The sequence below is a fragment of the Cornus florida genome, unplaced genomic scaffold, assembly GCF_030987335.1.
Source record: "Cornus florida cultivar Cherokee Brave unplaced genomic scaffold, ASM3098733v1 CherokeeBrave_3.0.0_Hap2_Chr06, whole genome shotgun sequence".
In the NCBI taxonomy this organism is placed as follows: domain Eukaryota; kingdom Viridiplantae; phylum Streptophyta; class Magnoliopsida; order Cornales; family Cornaceae; genus Cornus; species Cornus florida.
In genome coordinates, this window is record NW_026775576.1 from 89,057,678 (window position 1) to 89,074,731 (window position 17,054).

At 35.1% G+C, this 17,054-nt stretch overlaps 1 protein-coding gene across 1 annotated transcript in view; it reads right to left on the bottom strand.

Moving 5' to 3' along the window:
• Positions 1-250: 250 nt before the first annotated feature.
• The window catches only part of LOC132312709 (ABC transporter C family member 10-like), a 30,843-nt gene continuing 14,039 nt past the window's right edge, over positions 251-17,054 (bottom strand). Inside the window, exons 6-19 of the mRNA XM_059811183.1 lie at positions 16,964-17,011; positions 10,633-10,850; positions 9,371-9,453; positions 6,928-8,998; positions 6,381-6,701; positions 6,213-6,299; positions 5,222-5,809; positions 4,971-5,135; positions 1,890-2,184; positions 1,496-1,710; positions 1,118-1,423; positions 940-1,003; positions 601-840; positions 251-469 (exon numbers count right to left, since the gene is read on the bottom strand). Of these exons, the coding sequence (XP_059667166.1) occupies positions 357-469; positions 601-840; positions 940-1,003; positions 1,118-1,423; positions 1,496-1,710; positions 1,890-2,184; positions 4,971-5,135; positions 5,222-5,809; positions 6,213-6,299; positions 6,381-6,701; positions 6,928-8,979 (4,446 nt within the window). The 5' untranslated portion in view covers positions 8,980-8,998; positions 9,371-9,453; positions 10,633-10,850; positions 16,964-17,011 and the 3' untranslated portion in view covers positions 251-356. The remainder of the gene's footprint in view (positions 470-600; positions 841-939; positions 1,004-1,117; positions 1,424-1,495; positions 1,711-1,889; positions 2,185-4,970; positions 5,136-5,221; positions 5,810-6,212; positions 6,300-6,380; positions 6,702-6,927; positions 8,999-9,370; positions 9,454-10,632; positions 10,851-16,963; positions 17,012-17,054) is intronic.

Consider the following 17,054-nt stretch of genomic DNA (forward strand, 5'->3'; position numbering starts at 1 on the left):
AGAAGCAATGGAATTTCACAGATTTATTTTTTATTATTTTTTTTTGACACAGATAACTTATGGTTATATTATTGCCTTCAGAATGGGAAGTATCACATTTTACCACAACTTGATACATAGTACAACCACCACAGCAAAATCTTACAAACCCCCAATTTTATTCTTTACTTGTGCCCAAAGATTTAATTATGGTAGTGTATAACATATTCTACTTACAATTATTTTATTTATTTATTCATTATGTTTATTATTATTTTTTTTCTTGCCTCCTACATAAGTAAGAAAGGCTCATATACAGGTTGACCATAGTTTTTGTAAGCCATGCATGCATTCAGGTAAGACATTGAAGTTGAGATTCAAATTGATTCTGCAGAGTGATAATGGGACCAATATTCCTTCACAAGTTGCCCGAACAGAGAATCTTCTCTCTTCATCAACTCTGTTGGTTTATCATACTCCACAATTCTTCCTGCAATAAGGTCCAAACCATCTACTTTAGAATTCCTAAATTCCATTGTAAACAGATAAAAAGGAACACCTATCATTTAGGTAATTAAGGGTATCATTTAGGTAATTAAGGGTAGATAGAATGAAACTCACCATCACTGATGGCAAGAACCATTGTGCAATCCATCACGGTCGGGATTCTATGTGCCACTGTGATCACAGTGCAATCAGCAAATTCCGTCCTGATAGTTTTTTGCAAAATCATATCAGTAGCATTGTCAATTGATGCGGTAGCTTCATCCAGCACCAACACTTTGCTTCTTCTCAACAGAGCACGGCCCAAGCAAAATAATTGCCGCTGCCCCATGCTCCAGTTAGATCCATCATCCGCAACTGAAATGACAACGAGGTTAGTTATCACCGACCATTTCTGTAAAAAGAAAAAAAGAAAAAAATTGTGTTAACTGGCATATAACATTTTGAAAATCTTACCTAAGGCATCTAGGCCCTCCTTTTTCTCCTGAATAGCCTCTTTAAGCTGACACTTCCCAAGAACCTTTCAGAACCAAAAAGTACATTATCATCCTGGTATACAACAATTGTTCTACAGCATGTATATTCATACTATTACTAACAGCAAGCACACACGAAAAAATATTGAACCATTTACCTCCCATATTTCACAGTCGTTATGTTGAGACAAGGGATCCAAATTGTATCTCACAGTTCCATTGAAAAGAATAGGATCTTGTGGTATGATCCCTAAACGTGACCTAAAATCATGAAGACCTATTGTACAGATATCAATTCCATCAACTACAATTTTCCCTCCTGTTGGCTCCATCAGACGAAATAAAGCACCTATGAGAGTAGTCTTCCCACTGCCAGTCCTGCCAACAATACCGATCTTATGCCCTCCTTCAAATGTGCAACTGATCCCACGAAGAACGAGTGGTGCCTCGGGCCTATATCTAATCTGTCTCGACAATCAAAGCTTCTCAGTATGCTAGTCTTCATTATTATAAAAATCAATCCACACAAAATTTACCTGCAAATCTTGAATCTCCACTTTACCCAAGGATGGCCAATTTACTGGGGGACGGTTCTCTTCTATCACTTCAGGAGCTTCACTTGGTATATGCATGTATTGGTTAAGTCTTTCTACAGAAATGATGTAATTTGCCAGAGTGCACTGGTTTTGAATGGAGTTAACGAGGAACATGTTTAATGAAAGACCATAGGACAGGGCCATTCCGATAAATCCTGTAATGACATAAGAGGCAGTTGCTAGAAATTTCATAGAGAAGAATAACTAGCTGATTACGATTCTACCAGTTCACTACCCAACAATATGACCATTAGAATAAAAGGACAGCAACATGGACTTTAGTAAGTACTACTCCAAATGTAACTCTTCACAAAAAATTTAGATAGATACCCACCAGGGCTGAATGTTCCAGGAGGAAGCAAAACCATGCAAAGTGCTGACGAGGAGAGAACGGTGGCACTAAGTGTTCCCAGCCGCTGGATCAGCCACTCATTTGCTGCAAAACTGTGGAAAAATGGACTGGCATTTGTGTCGATGAGGTCAAGATTCTTTGTGAAGAATCGGTCTTCATCCTCAAAAGCTCTTATTGTCACGGCTCCTGCTACAGATTCAGCAAGATGGTTTGCTACAAAAGACTTGGTTGTGCCATTGATCCGCATAAATTCTTTTGCAGAAGCGAAGTAGTATCTCTGTTTAAAAGAGTTGTCAGCTTCTACCAAAAGGAAATACAGAAAGCAGGAAAGCATTCCTCTACACGGGAACTAGGACCAGACACCCTCTAAAACATTAGGGGAAAAGAGGGAATACCCTCCAACCAAAAAAGGAAGCATATAAATAAGATTACTATAAAACAATGGCATAGAAATACTGATACAAAAGATTACACAAATGAGACAACAGAATAACAAAATCCAACTAAAGAGAAAAATATCCCTCCATCCAGAGAGCACAACACACAGACTGCTACTACTCACAGTTGCAATGTAACACAAGTTTATTGCATATAATTTAGTAACAATGAATTATTCTGCAATGGCGGGAGCCTCATGCACTGGGTTTGCACTTTGCCAATGTACTTCTAATCGATATGCAATCCAAATTACTTCAATAATCATAAAATGAGCGTAACTCCTCTATTTATTTTTCCTCCCCACGCGTGCAATGCTTTCTCCTACTCGAATTTTATATTCAATTTTCCGGTGCTGCCCTCTATGTTATAATAGATTCCATTTTGTTTTGAAATTTAGATTGATCAACACATATATCTTACTAATTTCATGTAATGACCCTAAACTGAATACCAATTATATAAAAAAAATTTGGCATGACCTCTGCTAAAAAGGGGCCTACAACAACCTGCTTAAATAAAAAAAAAAAATGCAATGGCCTTTCTTGGCCCTTCAAGACTTATCCAACTTGTCCCAACACACAATACATGAAAAATATAATACATTCTCAAAACAACAACATCAACAACCTCCTCAAGATAACCCATCATCATCATCATCCCATTCAACGCAAAATATTTACATAGTCTCGTTTCCCTTCAAAATACTAACAAGAGTTATAGTTTACAATACATGACCATGGCTTGCAAAATGTATACACTTCACTATGGTTTTGAGACTTTACAAAAGTGAAGCAAATATAGAAAAGATAGCAAAAAAAAAAATATTCCTAGTCCTCCTTAAGTTTGTGAGGGGTCGGCGTCCACTACCTCATTTCCTGGCCCTAAAAAATGTTAAATGAAAGGGTGAGCGTAAAGCTCAGTAGGTGGCGTCTAAGACACACCTTTTGTAGCCCCGTGAATCCAAATAATGAATAGGACAATAGGAATTAGGGTCATGCAAAGACGGGAAAAATACAATATCAATTCCAAAATTCAAAACGAGCAAGTGTCGTGCCATGAATGTAATGTCATGCATGTCACTCCCCATTTTCAGAAACCATCCATCACTTTCCAAACTGTTAATATAACCCATCCTTTGGTGACTCCGCAGTGACACGAGAGAAGGATTGGCTACTGTCCCTGACCTTTGGTACCCCCGCAGCGTTATTTGGGGCTCAGATAGCTCAACCACGCTAGGACAATCTCCCTAATTCCCTCTAGGTTACATTAACACACCGGCCCTTTGGTGACTCCGCGCTACCGGGTTTTTACAAAATCACTTTAATCAAAACATTTCCCCAAAATCCCTTTTTCATTTGTTTCAAATCATTTCACACAATTCACCCTTTTCTTTTATGCCCAATGCTATGAATGCATGCCACATATTTTCCCAACAGTATGAAAATAGAGGAAATTTACACATCACAATTTAACATGTTTCTTCATAGCAATTTCTAGGAAAGTGACGAACACTATGGCATGTAAATTAACATTTAGGCATACTTCTCATAATATCATTAACACGTATAGGCATAGATTTTCTAATACAACAATCATGTCATTTTCAAGACAATCAATTTAAATAAAGCATGATTTTCATACAAATTTAATTATTTCACATAATCATATATTTCATCTACACAAATCAAGTTACTTTAAAATACAAGCAACACAATTTAGCATGTTAGGACATAAATCAAGTAAAATTAACTCACTAAGGTGCAAGATTGTATGGATTAGAGACCCCTACCTCAATCTAGGCAAAAACCCCCAATTTTTTCTCAAACTCTAGAATTTTGTGATCCTTCAAATGATGGCCAAATGGAGATTGGCTCCGATCAACTTGTAGATCTCATCGTGGGCTTCGATTTGCCGCAAACGGCACTTAAAAATACTAAGTATTGAAGGAGAGATCTAGATTCAAAGATTGGAGCAAAAGAAAAAGAAAAAAAAAAAAAAAAGAAAGTGAGAAGGTGAGAGAGAGAACCAGCGGGTGAGAGGAAGAAAAAGAGAAAATGAGGCCAAAAATTGGCCTTTGATCCATTTTCTAAAACCCTTGTGGGTCCGACCACTTTTTCTTTTTATTTTCCTTTTCTTTTGTTTTTAATTTACACCACACATGCATATATACACATATTAAATCACAACTATTTATCACACATTAAATAAAATAAACATGATGCAAATGAACCCAAACAAAAACCCTGTGTGCAACAATTCCGGTAGCGGGTCCCACACGGGACCGTCCGGCCAAAAAAAGGAAAAAAAATGCGAAAATGGTCACCCTTATATTTCAAAAGTCCTGGACTCAATGAAATACTCCAAACAACTCTCGGACACAACCAACACACTCCGCAGTGCCCGGTATGCAAAACAGTAAAAAATTATGCAAAACAGTAAAAAATGAAAATGCCCTTACAACGATAAAAATTCCGAAAAAAAATGAAAAATGCCGAAAATTGGAAACATCACATTTCACTTCATATTTTTTACTAAACAATGTAAACCAGTTGCTCCTTACTGATTATTTGGATGTGGGTGACTTATACACAGCTTTCATCATAGAACTTCTCGTAGTATCATTACCTGTAATCGAATTGCAAGGTAGACCATTGGTATAGAGACAAACAACACTGGCCAGGTAACAACGGCTACTACTCCAAGATTAGCATAAGTATTGAAGGTAGTCCCAGTTGTGTAGATGAAACTAAATGAAAGATCAAGATCAACAATACTCAAATCAGACGAGACCTGTATAAGCACAAAAAAGTAGGAAACGTTAGTTTTATGAAATCTATAGTGTCAAGATCACAATCAAATGTTGTTTGAATACCTACCCGACTCAGTATCCTACCCAAAGGTGTTGAGTCATAGAAAGACATGGGTGCACGAAAAAGGGAGTTTAATAGCTGTGAAAATAAAGATTTGGACGATTGCATACCCAACGTAACTCCAAAGAGAGATCTGAAGAGCAAAAAGAATGTCGAGCAAAATCCAATCAACAAGTAAACCACAATCAATCTCAACGTGCTAACATCAGGATTTTCAACATTAGCAGCCATCCAAGAGTTTTGTAATATCTGACAAATTACAAAGGTAAGGTGACAGAGAGCAGCCAAGCTGAAGTACAAGTAGCCTTTGTTCTGATTCAGATACTGTATGAATGGCTTAAAACCCGTGTCTCCTATTTCTCTCTCTTCTTGCTTAATCAACTGATCACCTCCAGATGCTTTAGATTTTTTCTCGATATGAGTATTACTGATCTCTCTGGTAGAAGGTTCACGTCTACGTGGAGAAGTAACCTCTGCAAGCCTTTCAGAACCAGCAGTCTCTTTATGTGCATTGACAAGCTCCTGAAATTCTTGGCTTGAGGCCAGTAATTGATGGTGTGGAGCTGTACCTTTGATTTCCCCGTCTGACATCATCTGCCAAGAACATTAATTTTATTACAATTGATTGCTTGTAATTATAGTTTCTATCACAAAACTAGTTACAATCAATGAAACTGTATTATAACTATATCATGGCCACAGCCTTCTGATTGGATAATCCAAAAGGATACACTGGTGCCAATTAATTGAGATTAACCAACCACACCAACTACCGATGGTATAAAAGCCACCTTGTTCTACTCCATACCATGTGGAACAAGAAATACATATAAATCAGATTATAAATAAAGCAGGCACCAAAGAACAAGGTGCAGCCAGTGAAAAACAAATCCGTACAATTCAGATGTTTTAACTTGGTCTGAAGTGCTCAAGGAATGCAACACCGTTATTTGGAAACTTGAGGTCAAACGTAAGCCTAAACAGAAATTAAACTCACCAAAACAGAATCAAATGCAGGAAGGAAATCAACTTGGTGAGTCACGAGCAAGACTGTCTTCCCTGAAAGCGCCCCCATAACATATTCCTGCCAGAATTTAAGCATGCTTGAACTATGAGCAAGTGATTAAAATTAAGAAATTGATTGACTATACTAAAGAGTACATACATTAAATAGGCTAGTGGCAGTATGTGCATCAACGGCACTAAATGGATCATCCAACAGATATATATCAGCATCTTGGTACAATGCACGAGCCAGTTGAATTCGTTGCTTCTGACCACCACTGAGATTAACTCCTCTTTCCCCAATTTCAGTGAGATCACCATGGGGTAGCAACTCAAGGTCCTTGACCAATGAACACTTCTCTATTGTTTCTTGGTATCTTAGATCATTCATGACAGAACCAAATAGAATGTTATCTCGTATAGTTCCTGTTGGGATCCATGCTGACTGAGAAACATAGGTAATCCTCCCATAAACTTGAATCTGTAAAATGAAACAAAGAGAATAAGATTACTTATCAGTGAAATGGTAGGTCTCAGGAAAGAGGAAGCCAGATCACACTCATTCATAAATGTTTCTAATATTAAAGAAAGAAGTGTCTGATAGGAATTGGAAGTGCAGTGTTAAATGTGAAAGAAACAGTTTTTCAAGCTGAAGAAGTATGCAACAACTATAAAACAATATAAATAATTAATCGGTAAGAACTTACTGTTCCCTGAATATTTGGAATCTCTCCAAGAATTGCGGCTAAAAGGGTAGATTTCCCTGAACCAACCTCTCCACATATAGCCACCTTCTCACCAGGTCTAACCTCTAAATCAATGTTTCGAAGTGTGGGCCTCAGTGAATTCTCTTCCCATGAAATATTGGCTGATTTTATGAAAATAATGCTGTTCCTATTTTCTATGTTGCATTTTTGCCGGACATTTGCAACCTCAAGTTCAGGTGCCTCAAGAAACTTGACAATTCTTGCAAATGCAACTTTTGCTTGAATGACCACACCTATAACATCGGAAATACACGTAATGGGATCCTGAACCAGACGCATTGTTGCTATGAAAGTGAAAACATTGCTAGCATATAAAGGAACACCAAGGAAATAGCAAGCTCCAAAAGTGGCCGCAGAGACCAACACAGGGGATGCCCAAAATAGAAAACCAAAGTACGCTTTACACCATTGAACAGCTGCTAACCACTTGCATTCTACTTCCCTCAAACTTTCTATGACATCCTTGATATGGGTTTCCCATGCATATAGTTTCAACACCTTCATGTTCACAAGAGCCTCTGAACTGGCCTTCAGCCTCTCGTCTTGTGCCACCATGAGCTTAGACTGGAATCTATGCTGTAATTTAGCAAGAGGAGCATTGCAAAGCACAGAGAGAACTATCACCACCACGGATGCAATTGTTGCAAGACCTACTGTGCGGAAGAGAATTGCTAGTGCGAGGCAGAGCTGGAAGCTTGTTGTCCAGGTTTGATGAAACCAGAAAGGGAACTCTCCAATCCGATAAGCATCCACAGTAACATAGTTCATTATCTCACCAGCCGAGTGTGTCATCTTGGCAGCATTAGATAATCTCAGTTGCTTCTTATAAATGGCTGCTGTGAGCAAAGACCTCACTTTTAGACCGATTAGTCTGCTTCGGAAGTACCACTGCCTTTGTGATACAGATTCTAGGTTCTTTGAAAAGAAAAGGGATATAGCCAATACATAACCCTCATATTTAAAACTTTCTTTACCTTCAGCAACCTCAATGAAGGCGATAAGAAGCAGGGGACCAGCAGACAAAGTGATGATCGTTAGCAGCGCAAAGAATCCAGACATGAAAATCTCTTTCCAGTGACAGAATATTATTGTCCTCAAAATGGATGGTTGGGATGATGGATCCATTTGTTTCTGTTTGTTCAATTGTTCCACGAACTGCAAATAACAAGATTCAGCTCGGTCTGCCTCACGCAACATGGGCATATCTTCATCCTCAAGAGTTTTCTCCCTGCCCCTTTTCATCAATGGATTCAACCACGAAAATGACATTTTACTGAAAAACCCAGCTTTGGCAAATGAAGTAACAGAGGCAACAAAATCAGATTTACCATTCACTTCACCATTCAAGGGGGCATAAAGATCACTTCCATTATAAGTTTCACCACTTTCTTCATAATTGAAGCCCTTATAGGTGCATAACAGCAATAAACTTGCCCCTACAAAAGACAGTACATCTAATGCTATCTTAATTGACACTATTTTGGTAACAATGACAGCGAAAAGAGATAAACCACAAGCAATTGCAGCAAACAAGAATGCAAGGATTGACAAAAGCCGCACTGGGGCTTCAGAAAAATGGTTTCCCCGGAGGCTCACAGTCAAACCCACTAACAACCATGTTAGTCCATGAAACAGAACTACCAACCACCAATGCAGAGGTAATAAAGTCTGGGTTTTCCTCAACTTCTCTTCTATCATCCAAATGCCCAAGCACGAGCATACCAATCCCAAGAAACCATTAAAAGTGGCAGATACCATCTGCAACCCTGACATGCCCCGAAAACGAGTGGGCATGGAAGCAGATTTTGATGGTGTCTTCTGAATCATATTGAATAAGAACACCACTAAGATCAACACATCAAAACTAACTATCAATGCATGGTTTATACATGAAGATGGGTCAACCACGAGCGCAAAATCAGTGCTGCACGGCTTTCCATTACTCTCTGAACAATCGGATTCACCACAAAACATAGTCAATATGCCCTCCATCTCTCTTTAACCCTCTTTGCTGTGCAAAGTTTGTATAGATCACAAGAACAAAATTTTAAGGTAGGAAATTATTATTTTATCTAACCAAGTAAAATGTACTACTAACAAATGCAACCTAGAGAAGATGTACTCAAAACTTTCTTTTGTACTATGAGAAACAAAAAATAGCAGAGACTATCACAGTTACATACTATTAAACACATGCAATAGCACATCAATTGCAAGAGATGATTACTCTCTCACTATTAGTGAAATCAATGTCTGTCCTTTTAGAAGATTAAAAAAGCAGTTCAAGTATCTTAGATGATGTGAGAAGTCATTTATATTATAAAATAATAAGAATAATAAAATAAAATTAATTTGACAATTAATGATGGTAACAACAACATACCTTAGTTGGACAAGAATGGGTACTCCTTTTGCTTTTCCTCTCAACCGACTTGTTTTTACATAGCTTTTGGGTGAATATGTTTCCTTCAAGAGAGTGCAATTAACCATCAGTATAAGTTCAAATGCGCATAAATTCCAATGAAAACAATCTCCAAAAACAAATGCTTTAATCTGCAGATTTTCTCATCTTCGATGAGAAAGACATGTTCAAAAGAGCAGTATACATAATTAGAATAATACATGTTTATTCCCACTGTCCCAGTAGAATTTTCTGTTATTTGTATTTTCTATACATAAATTTTGATAATTATAAAAGTGCCTCTATTTAACTCCTAAAAAATTCACCAAAGACTTTTAAAAGAATTATAAATTCAAAACGACTCCTCATTTTCTAACTCATTTGACCAAGATTTTCAAATTTGAAAAACGACCCATGTCTTTTCCTCCTCCACTGGTTTCACAAAAAAATTTAAGAACAAAAGACCATCCTTTGATATTTATTATTTTATTTTAAAAATTTTTTTTATCATATTATTGTTAATGGTTTTCATCTCTCAAGTAGATTCTTAGGTCTCCCATTGTGTATATTATATTATATATTTGCATATGTATATCGATAGAAAGAAGAAACCAATGCAATTATAAAAAAAAAAATTCTTAGTGCAATATCCAAAATGCATATGAAAAATAGAATGAAAAAAATGAACTTGTCAATTGGTTTTATCCGAGATTGTAGCATTACTCAAAACATAAATAAAACAAAGTAATAGGGTAGTCTGGCCTAAAAAAGGTAGCAATAATAGTCGGGAGTTTCCGTTGTTGGGTACTGCTGAATACTTACCAATATAAAGTCCATAACATTCCCAATCAGAATTTGATGTGGGATAAGAACCTCTAACATTCTCCCCGCCGACTCTCAGTGGTTCGACCATCCTGCCTACCGAGGAGCAGCATGGATCTGACACCACTGTAACGGGTCACAGGTTAGCTAATACTAGTAAATAGCGCTACATACCTGTCCATATAAACCCATAATCTTCCTCATCTAGATTGGAAGTGGGACAAGAACCTCTAACACTAGCCTACTTAAAAATACCAAAAACATCATAGGCCACTGGACTAGACTCTTTAATCAGAAAATCATTTTCCAAGTAACAGAGACTATCTAAAAACAATAAAAAGTAATGTCAACAGGAACTGCGAAAACAATGGAAGGCATTTGAAACAAATTGAAATTAAGATGATTGAGAAATGAATACTAACCAGACAATAATGCCACGCAACCCGGAAGTTTCGCCAACCTCGCAAAACGTTTTGAAACGGCTTTCTTGAAGAAATGTTTGAAAAAACAAGAATCGATGTTGTTTCTGAATGTTCGCAGAGGCTTTGGGGGTGTGTGGGTGAAAAGCGAAAACATGAAAAAAGAAGGTAATGTTTCAAAACCAGTCCGACGTACTACTATTCATCGTGTCGCCTGGGAACTAGGACCAAGTGAAAACAACTTTAGCAGTGGTCTTGCTCGGACTTGTAACATCTCCATAATGTTTTATATACAAGTAGGTCTATTTTATATACGAGTAGGTATAGTGATATACATGAATCCAACAAATTGTAAAATGAAATGTGATAAGAAATGAAACAGTATAAAGTGTTACCGTCATCTTCATTGACTGTTTTGTCATGTCATGAAATAGCATTAAAAAAAAATTCAATGGTCATTTTTGTGATGCATTGAGATGATTTGGGCTGCTTGCAAACGGCCAAGTGCAAAAAAAAACATTCCTAAAATTGTTTACAGCGCATATCACAATCATTAAAAGTAAAAAATATACTTAAAGTTTTAATTTGATGCAATGAATACTTGTGACAAATTTAAACCCTAAATTGATCAAATTACTCTTATTAAACTATTTTATGATGACCAAAAAAAAAAAAAATTTATAAAATAAAAAAAAATAAATAATTTTATAAAATAACCGAAAATGACACAATTGGAGGACGCCACTCACGTAAAAAAAAACAACCTAAAGTTTCAATTTTGTGCAAATAGGTCCCTCTGACAAATTTAAACCCTAAATTATCTAAATTACTCTTACTGAACTATTTTATAAAATATATAAAAATAAATAATTTTTTAAAATGAGCTAAAATGACATATTGAGGAAGCCGACATTGGATAAGTAAAGATAAAAATAAAAATAAAAATAAAAATAAAAGTATAAAAGAAAAGTAAAGATAAAAATAAAATACAAATTAAAGAAAACAAATCTACTCCAAATTTCGAAAATTAGTGCACACTGATATTCAGATTTTTTTTCCTTTTTTTTTTTTGTTCCAAAGTGTTGGTACGAAAAAAATAAATAAAGAAAAAAAAAATAGTAGAAAAACAGTAAACTCAAATCTCAAAATATTCAAATCATTGTTCTACGAATTCTCAAAATAAAAAAAATAAAAAAAATGTTTAGAGATATATATAAAGTGAAATTTTTTTATAAAAAAAACAAAAATACTTAATGTGCACATAATACTATGAGATTAATAGTATAAATATCCCTTTGGGTATTTTCGAAAGAGTAAAAAGGCAAATCGGATATTACATTATTAATTTATATCACATTTTTGATTGAAAAGTATTTTTGTACAATATAAAAATGTTGAGGATATTTTTTACACACTTTTTGGAATATGGGTAAAAATGTTATGCCGAAACTGTGGCGATAGATTATGAAATATTTTATGAGATTTCACACAGTCATTTTCTCAAAAAAATATATATATATAATAATGATAATAATAATAGATAATGTCTCCAAATATCAATGTCGAATTTCGGTTGGCTCCAGGTTGTCTCTTGTCTTCGTCTTGACTCCTGTTCGGGACAATTGCTTATTATTTATTGCACTTACACTATGTGTTGATTTTCTTTAATACCAACAAAAACAGGACAAGGAGAAACCGATAGGAGGCAACACGGAAAACGAGGATTATATATTCATATGTATGTAGACAAATTTGGAATTTTAAGTCATATATATATATATATATATATATATATATATTGTCATGGCTCACTTTTCTCTTTGAAAGGACAATTGTTTGTAAGCCCATAATTACACCATTCATAATTCATTCACGTGAGAGACGTATTCATCTTTGGCTCTCACTCCGTCTTCTTCCAACTTGGTGCACCCTCTCACATCAAGTGTTGGCTTGAAGACCACGTTCCATACATTTAATATCTCCTTCAGATTTGATTTCAAGATGCTTCTACCAAAAAATCCCTAACCCAATCTTGTCGAAAGACAACTGGATTCATTCCGTAATAATAATAAAAAATTATGATTACATGTGTAAGAATTGGCTAAAAGAACTGTGATAGCTTTATAATCTATGTAAAAATTAAGTAAATTGATATTTTCTTCTTTCTTCTTTCTTTATGACATAAAAATTAAGAAGAAAACAAAGGATATAAAGTTTAAATTGGTCATTTCATATGTTTAAAACATACAAAATTAATAGATAAATTACAAATACCCTCTTGAAGTTTTATCTAATTACATTTGCAAATTGTTCAATTTCTAGCTGGTGTTTAGTTGGTATTAGGGGTGGCAAATTGACAAGTTGGGTCGAGTTTGGGTTGAATTAAAAATGGACGAATCAATATGAGTCAGGACCCATATTCAACCCATTCAAAACGGGTTAAAAATGAGTAGAGTCAATCCGTTATGATTCGTGAATCCATTAATTATTATTTTTAATTTTTAAATTTTTAAATTTTTAAATTTTTTTAATTATTTTAATTATTATTTTAATTTTTAAATTTTTAAATTTTTTTATTAAGTATTAACATGATTTAACATATATTATATGTTTGATTATTCATCATTTGTGTCTTAAGAGGACGCATATTCCTTGCCCATTATGAGACAATCACTTATTCACAAACCTCGTGTGGGACTAATAGTTTTTATTTCTCGTTTCATGGAAAACCCTTTTCGCTCCGCTTAGCCTTATCCCCCTCTAGGGGGTTCCGCTACAAACCATTTGAGCGAAAATCGATTATTGTTCTTATACAACTCGAACTATCTATGGGGTATTGGGCATCAAAATTTGGATATTACAGACGAGGAATAATAAAACGTTCCGTGTCTTCCCTTTCCCTTCTATCCGCTAATAGAACAAAAAATGATAAACTCGTCCATTCTTTTTCTGTTCAATCAGAACAAAAATAAAAATGAGTAATTCAAATTCTTAATTCTACGAGGTTGAATAAAAAAAATTCAATTGACCATTTGATATAATTGTTATGCTTAGTGTGTGACTCATTAAAACGTAACTTAATAATTTCAAAAATAAAATAAAACTTAATGTGCATTTATATTGAGAGGTACAACACATTACATTAGTAATTATAAAATAATTTAAAAGTATTTCTTTTAAATTATAAAATAAGCTAGACGACAAAATCAGTCAACTGTTCCAGAAATATACTGCAGAGCTCATATATGAACCAGATACAAAATTACAAATCAGTCCAACCATTTCAGATATATATTAAAATCAAATCAGTAAAAAATTAAAAGAGTAATCCTATTAAGTGCGTTCTCTTTGTATTTTTTTTTTTTCCACGTTCTCTTTGTATTGATTAGCTACCCTTTTATAACAGTTAGGAGGAAAGTGAACGTTAAAAGAAATAAATAAAATAACGTTTTCTTACTCTTGAAAAAAAAAATTCATAATATTGTGCAATTTGCAAATTTTTATTTTTTTTAATACATTGAGTTGGTGCAGATTGGAGCAGTTTTCACAGCAACTAAAAAAGAAAGATAATATCACAAAAATAAGAGGATTAAATATAGGGATAAACATAAAAATATAAAAGGTTATTGAAAGAAAGATATTAAGAAGAAAACAATAAAACAACGTGGATTTTTTTTTTTTTTTTTTTTTTCCCACACATCAAGAAGAAAAAAAGAACGGTAATTAGTTAGAATGTTTAGTTTTGAAATTTAGTTACTTAGGAAATTAACTTCTTTTAACTTTACAAAAAAAAAAAAAAAAAACTACTAACCTTATGAAATGTGTAAAATTGTAATATCATATTCAATTATTTATGTTTTTGGTGACACCGAAAGAAAGGTTGATGTAATGAATAACGTGAGAGGATAGAGGAGTAGGAGGAAGGTGAGAATGGGGTAACCTAACGCTATAATAGTAATTTTTTAATATTTTTTTAAAATTATTTATTTATTTTTTAAAATTATTTTTATTTTTTAATTATTTATTATTATTTTTAAAAAAAAATTAACTATTTTTTATTTTTAAATTATTTTTTTCTAAAGGTTTTAAAATTTTTTATTTTAATTTTTTAAAATTTTGGATAAATTACACTCACACCCTTGAGGTTAGGTTATATTTCAGCTAGATGAAGATTTTAGTTTTAACTTTCACTCATACCCTAATTTACTTTTTACTTGTGAATTGACCCTTTTACCCTTAACTTTTTAATACAAAATATATATAATTTTAAATGACAAAAAGGCCCCTCTGTGTGTGTGTGTATATATACTATTTGTACACGTATCACTTATGGTCCCTATCAATCCTAACCGTCCAAACTCACACATCAGTACCTTCTGTCTCCTCTCCCTGCAAACCAATCCTCTTCAGATTCTTTGTCAATCATTTCACCGCCGATTGGGATTTTGGAAAAATTCAATCAACTAATTATACTAAACATATAATTAAATCTATTTTTGTGAGATTCAAAGGACAGTATTGTTGATGTCCAGTCATTTTGATGGTGATAGCCTTTGATTTCATTTCATCCTCATCTCTAAATTATCATGTTATGTCCTCACTTTCACACCGACCACATCCTCACCTCACTATCTGAACGGCGACAGGGAAGCGGCAGTGGCATAGACCTCTGAAGAAACCACCGGCAATGATGATGAACTTGGAAGACGTCGGTGAGTTTGGGTGAATTTTTGAAGTTTGGGTGAATTTTCGGTAATAATGAACTTATCGCCTATGGACAAAGAGCTGACGGGCTACTGCCCGGTAAGTCGCCCTCTTGAGCTGTCGGAGGACTTAGCGAAGTTAATGATTCTGCGGAGAGAAATCAAGTAATCATAGGCATAGTTGTTGATTTTTTCTGATCGATTGAACTACTTCTTGCTTTGAGATTAGAGGAGGTAAGTTGGAGAGAGGAGTGGTCAGATTCCGGCGGCTGATCGTATCAAAGGTGGATGAGACGGCGGAGGGTGAGGTTGGGGACAAAGTCGGTGGTATCGAGGATCTGCATGGTGGCGGGACAGGTGTTGTGGCCGAAGTTTGGTTGATGGGTTGGGTTCATACTTCATAGGTGACGCCGGTGAAGATGAAGAAGTTTGGTTGATGAGTTTTGTCAATAGGTTAGCTTCTTTGGATCTGTAGTTTGGTTGATGGGTTGGGTTCTTTGGATCTGTTGATGGACAGGTGTTGTGGCCGGAGTTTGGTTGATGAGAGCTTGCCACTGGAATTTGGTTGATAGGTTAGGTCTGTAGACGTTGCCGGTAAGGATGAAGAAGTTTGGTTGATGGGTTGGGTCTGTAAGTGATGAGTTTAGTTGATGGGTTGGGTCCGCAGGTGACGCCGCTGAAGTTGAATTGGTTGAATGGTCGTAGATGACTGATTGTTGTTGTTGTTGATGTGGCCTTCTTGGGTTTATGTTTGTTGCGATCATGACGTTGATGGTGACAAAGGGTGATCGGTATCACCGGGATGGGTTTGTGGAGAGAGAGATTGTAGGAGAGAGAAGATGGCTTGTGTGTGTAAGTATTTCGCTGGAGTATTTCGCTGAAGAGAGAAGATGACTTATGTGGGAAGTATTTGGCTGACATGGATATTCCTTTCCCTCTTGGGTATATTGGGGCTAGTTTGGTCATAAAAATAGTCAATATGTGGTCAAAGGGTAGCATAGTGATTTAACACCTTAAAAGTATTATGAACTCACCAAAAATTGACATTTGGGGTGTAAGTGAAATACTAAACCACTAATTCAAATATAAGTGAAATTTGAAACCAAAATCTTCATATAGCTAAAATATGACATAACCTCAGGGGGTGTGAGTTTAATTTACCCTAAAAATTTTAAAATTATTTTTTAATTATTATTATTTTTTTAGAAGAAGTTTGTAGAGAGAGAGGAGTGATAAGAGACAATTTAGAGAGAGAGGATTGTGAGTGAGAGAAGTGCAATATAAAATAAATTTATAGATGTGTGTTGTGTGTTTATTATGTGATGGGTGAAATATGGGTTGAATTTGATTAACCATATTCAACTCATCTTGATTCTCAAATTAAGTGGTAAAAAATTACCCAACCCATCTTGACCCTCAATGTAACGACCCGAACCCGAGGGTCCGAATCGCTAACCGAGTCCTTACCCGAACCCGAGGTTAACAAAGGACACTACCGTCCTTTCCTATGTCAATACATAATATACGTGTCATCCCAAGTTTTATAATAATAATAAAAAATAAATAAATAAATAAATAATAGTGATAAAATGAGATCATAGCTACAAAGTATGTCAAAACGGTCTACTAACCCATCGAATCCTGTGGAGGAGCGTCGTCCTCCACTTCCCATCCGTGTTCTGAAAAATATTAAAATAATGGAGTGAGCATAAGCTCAGTAGG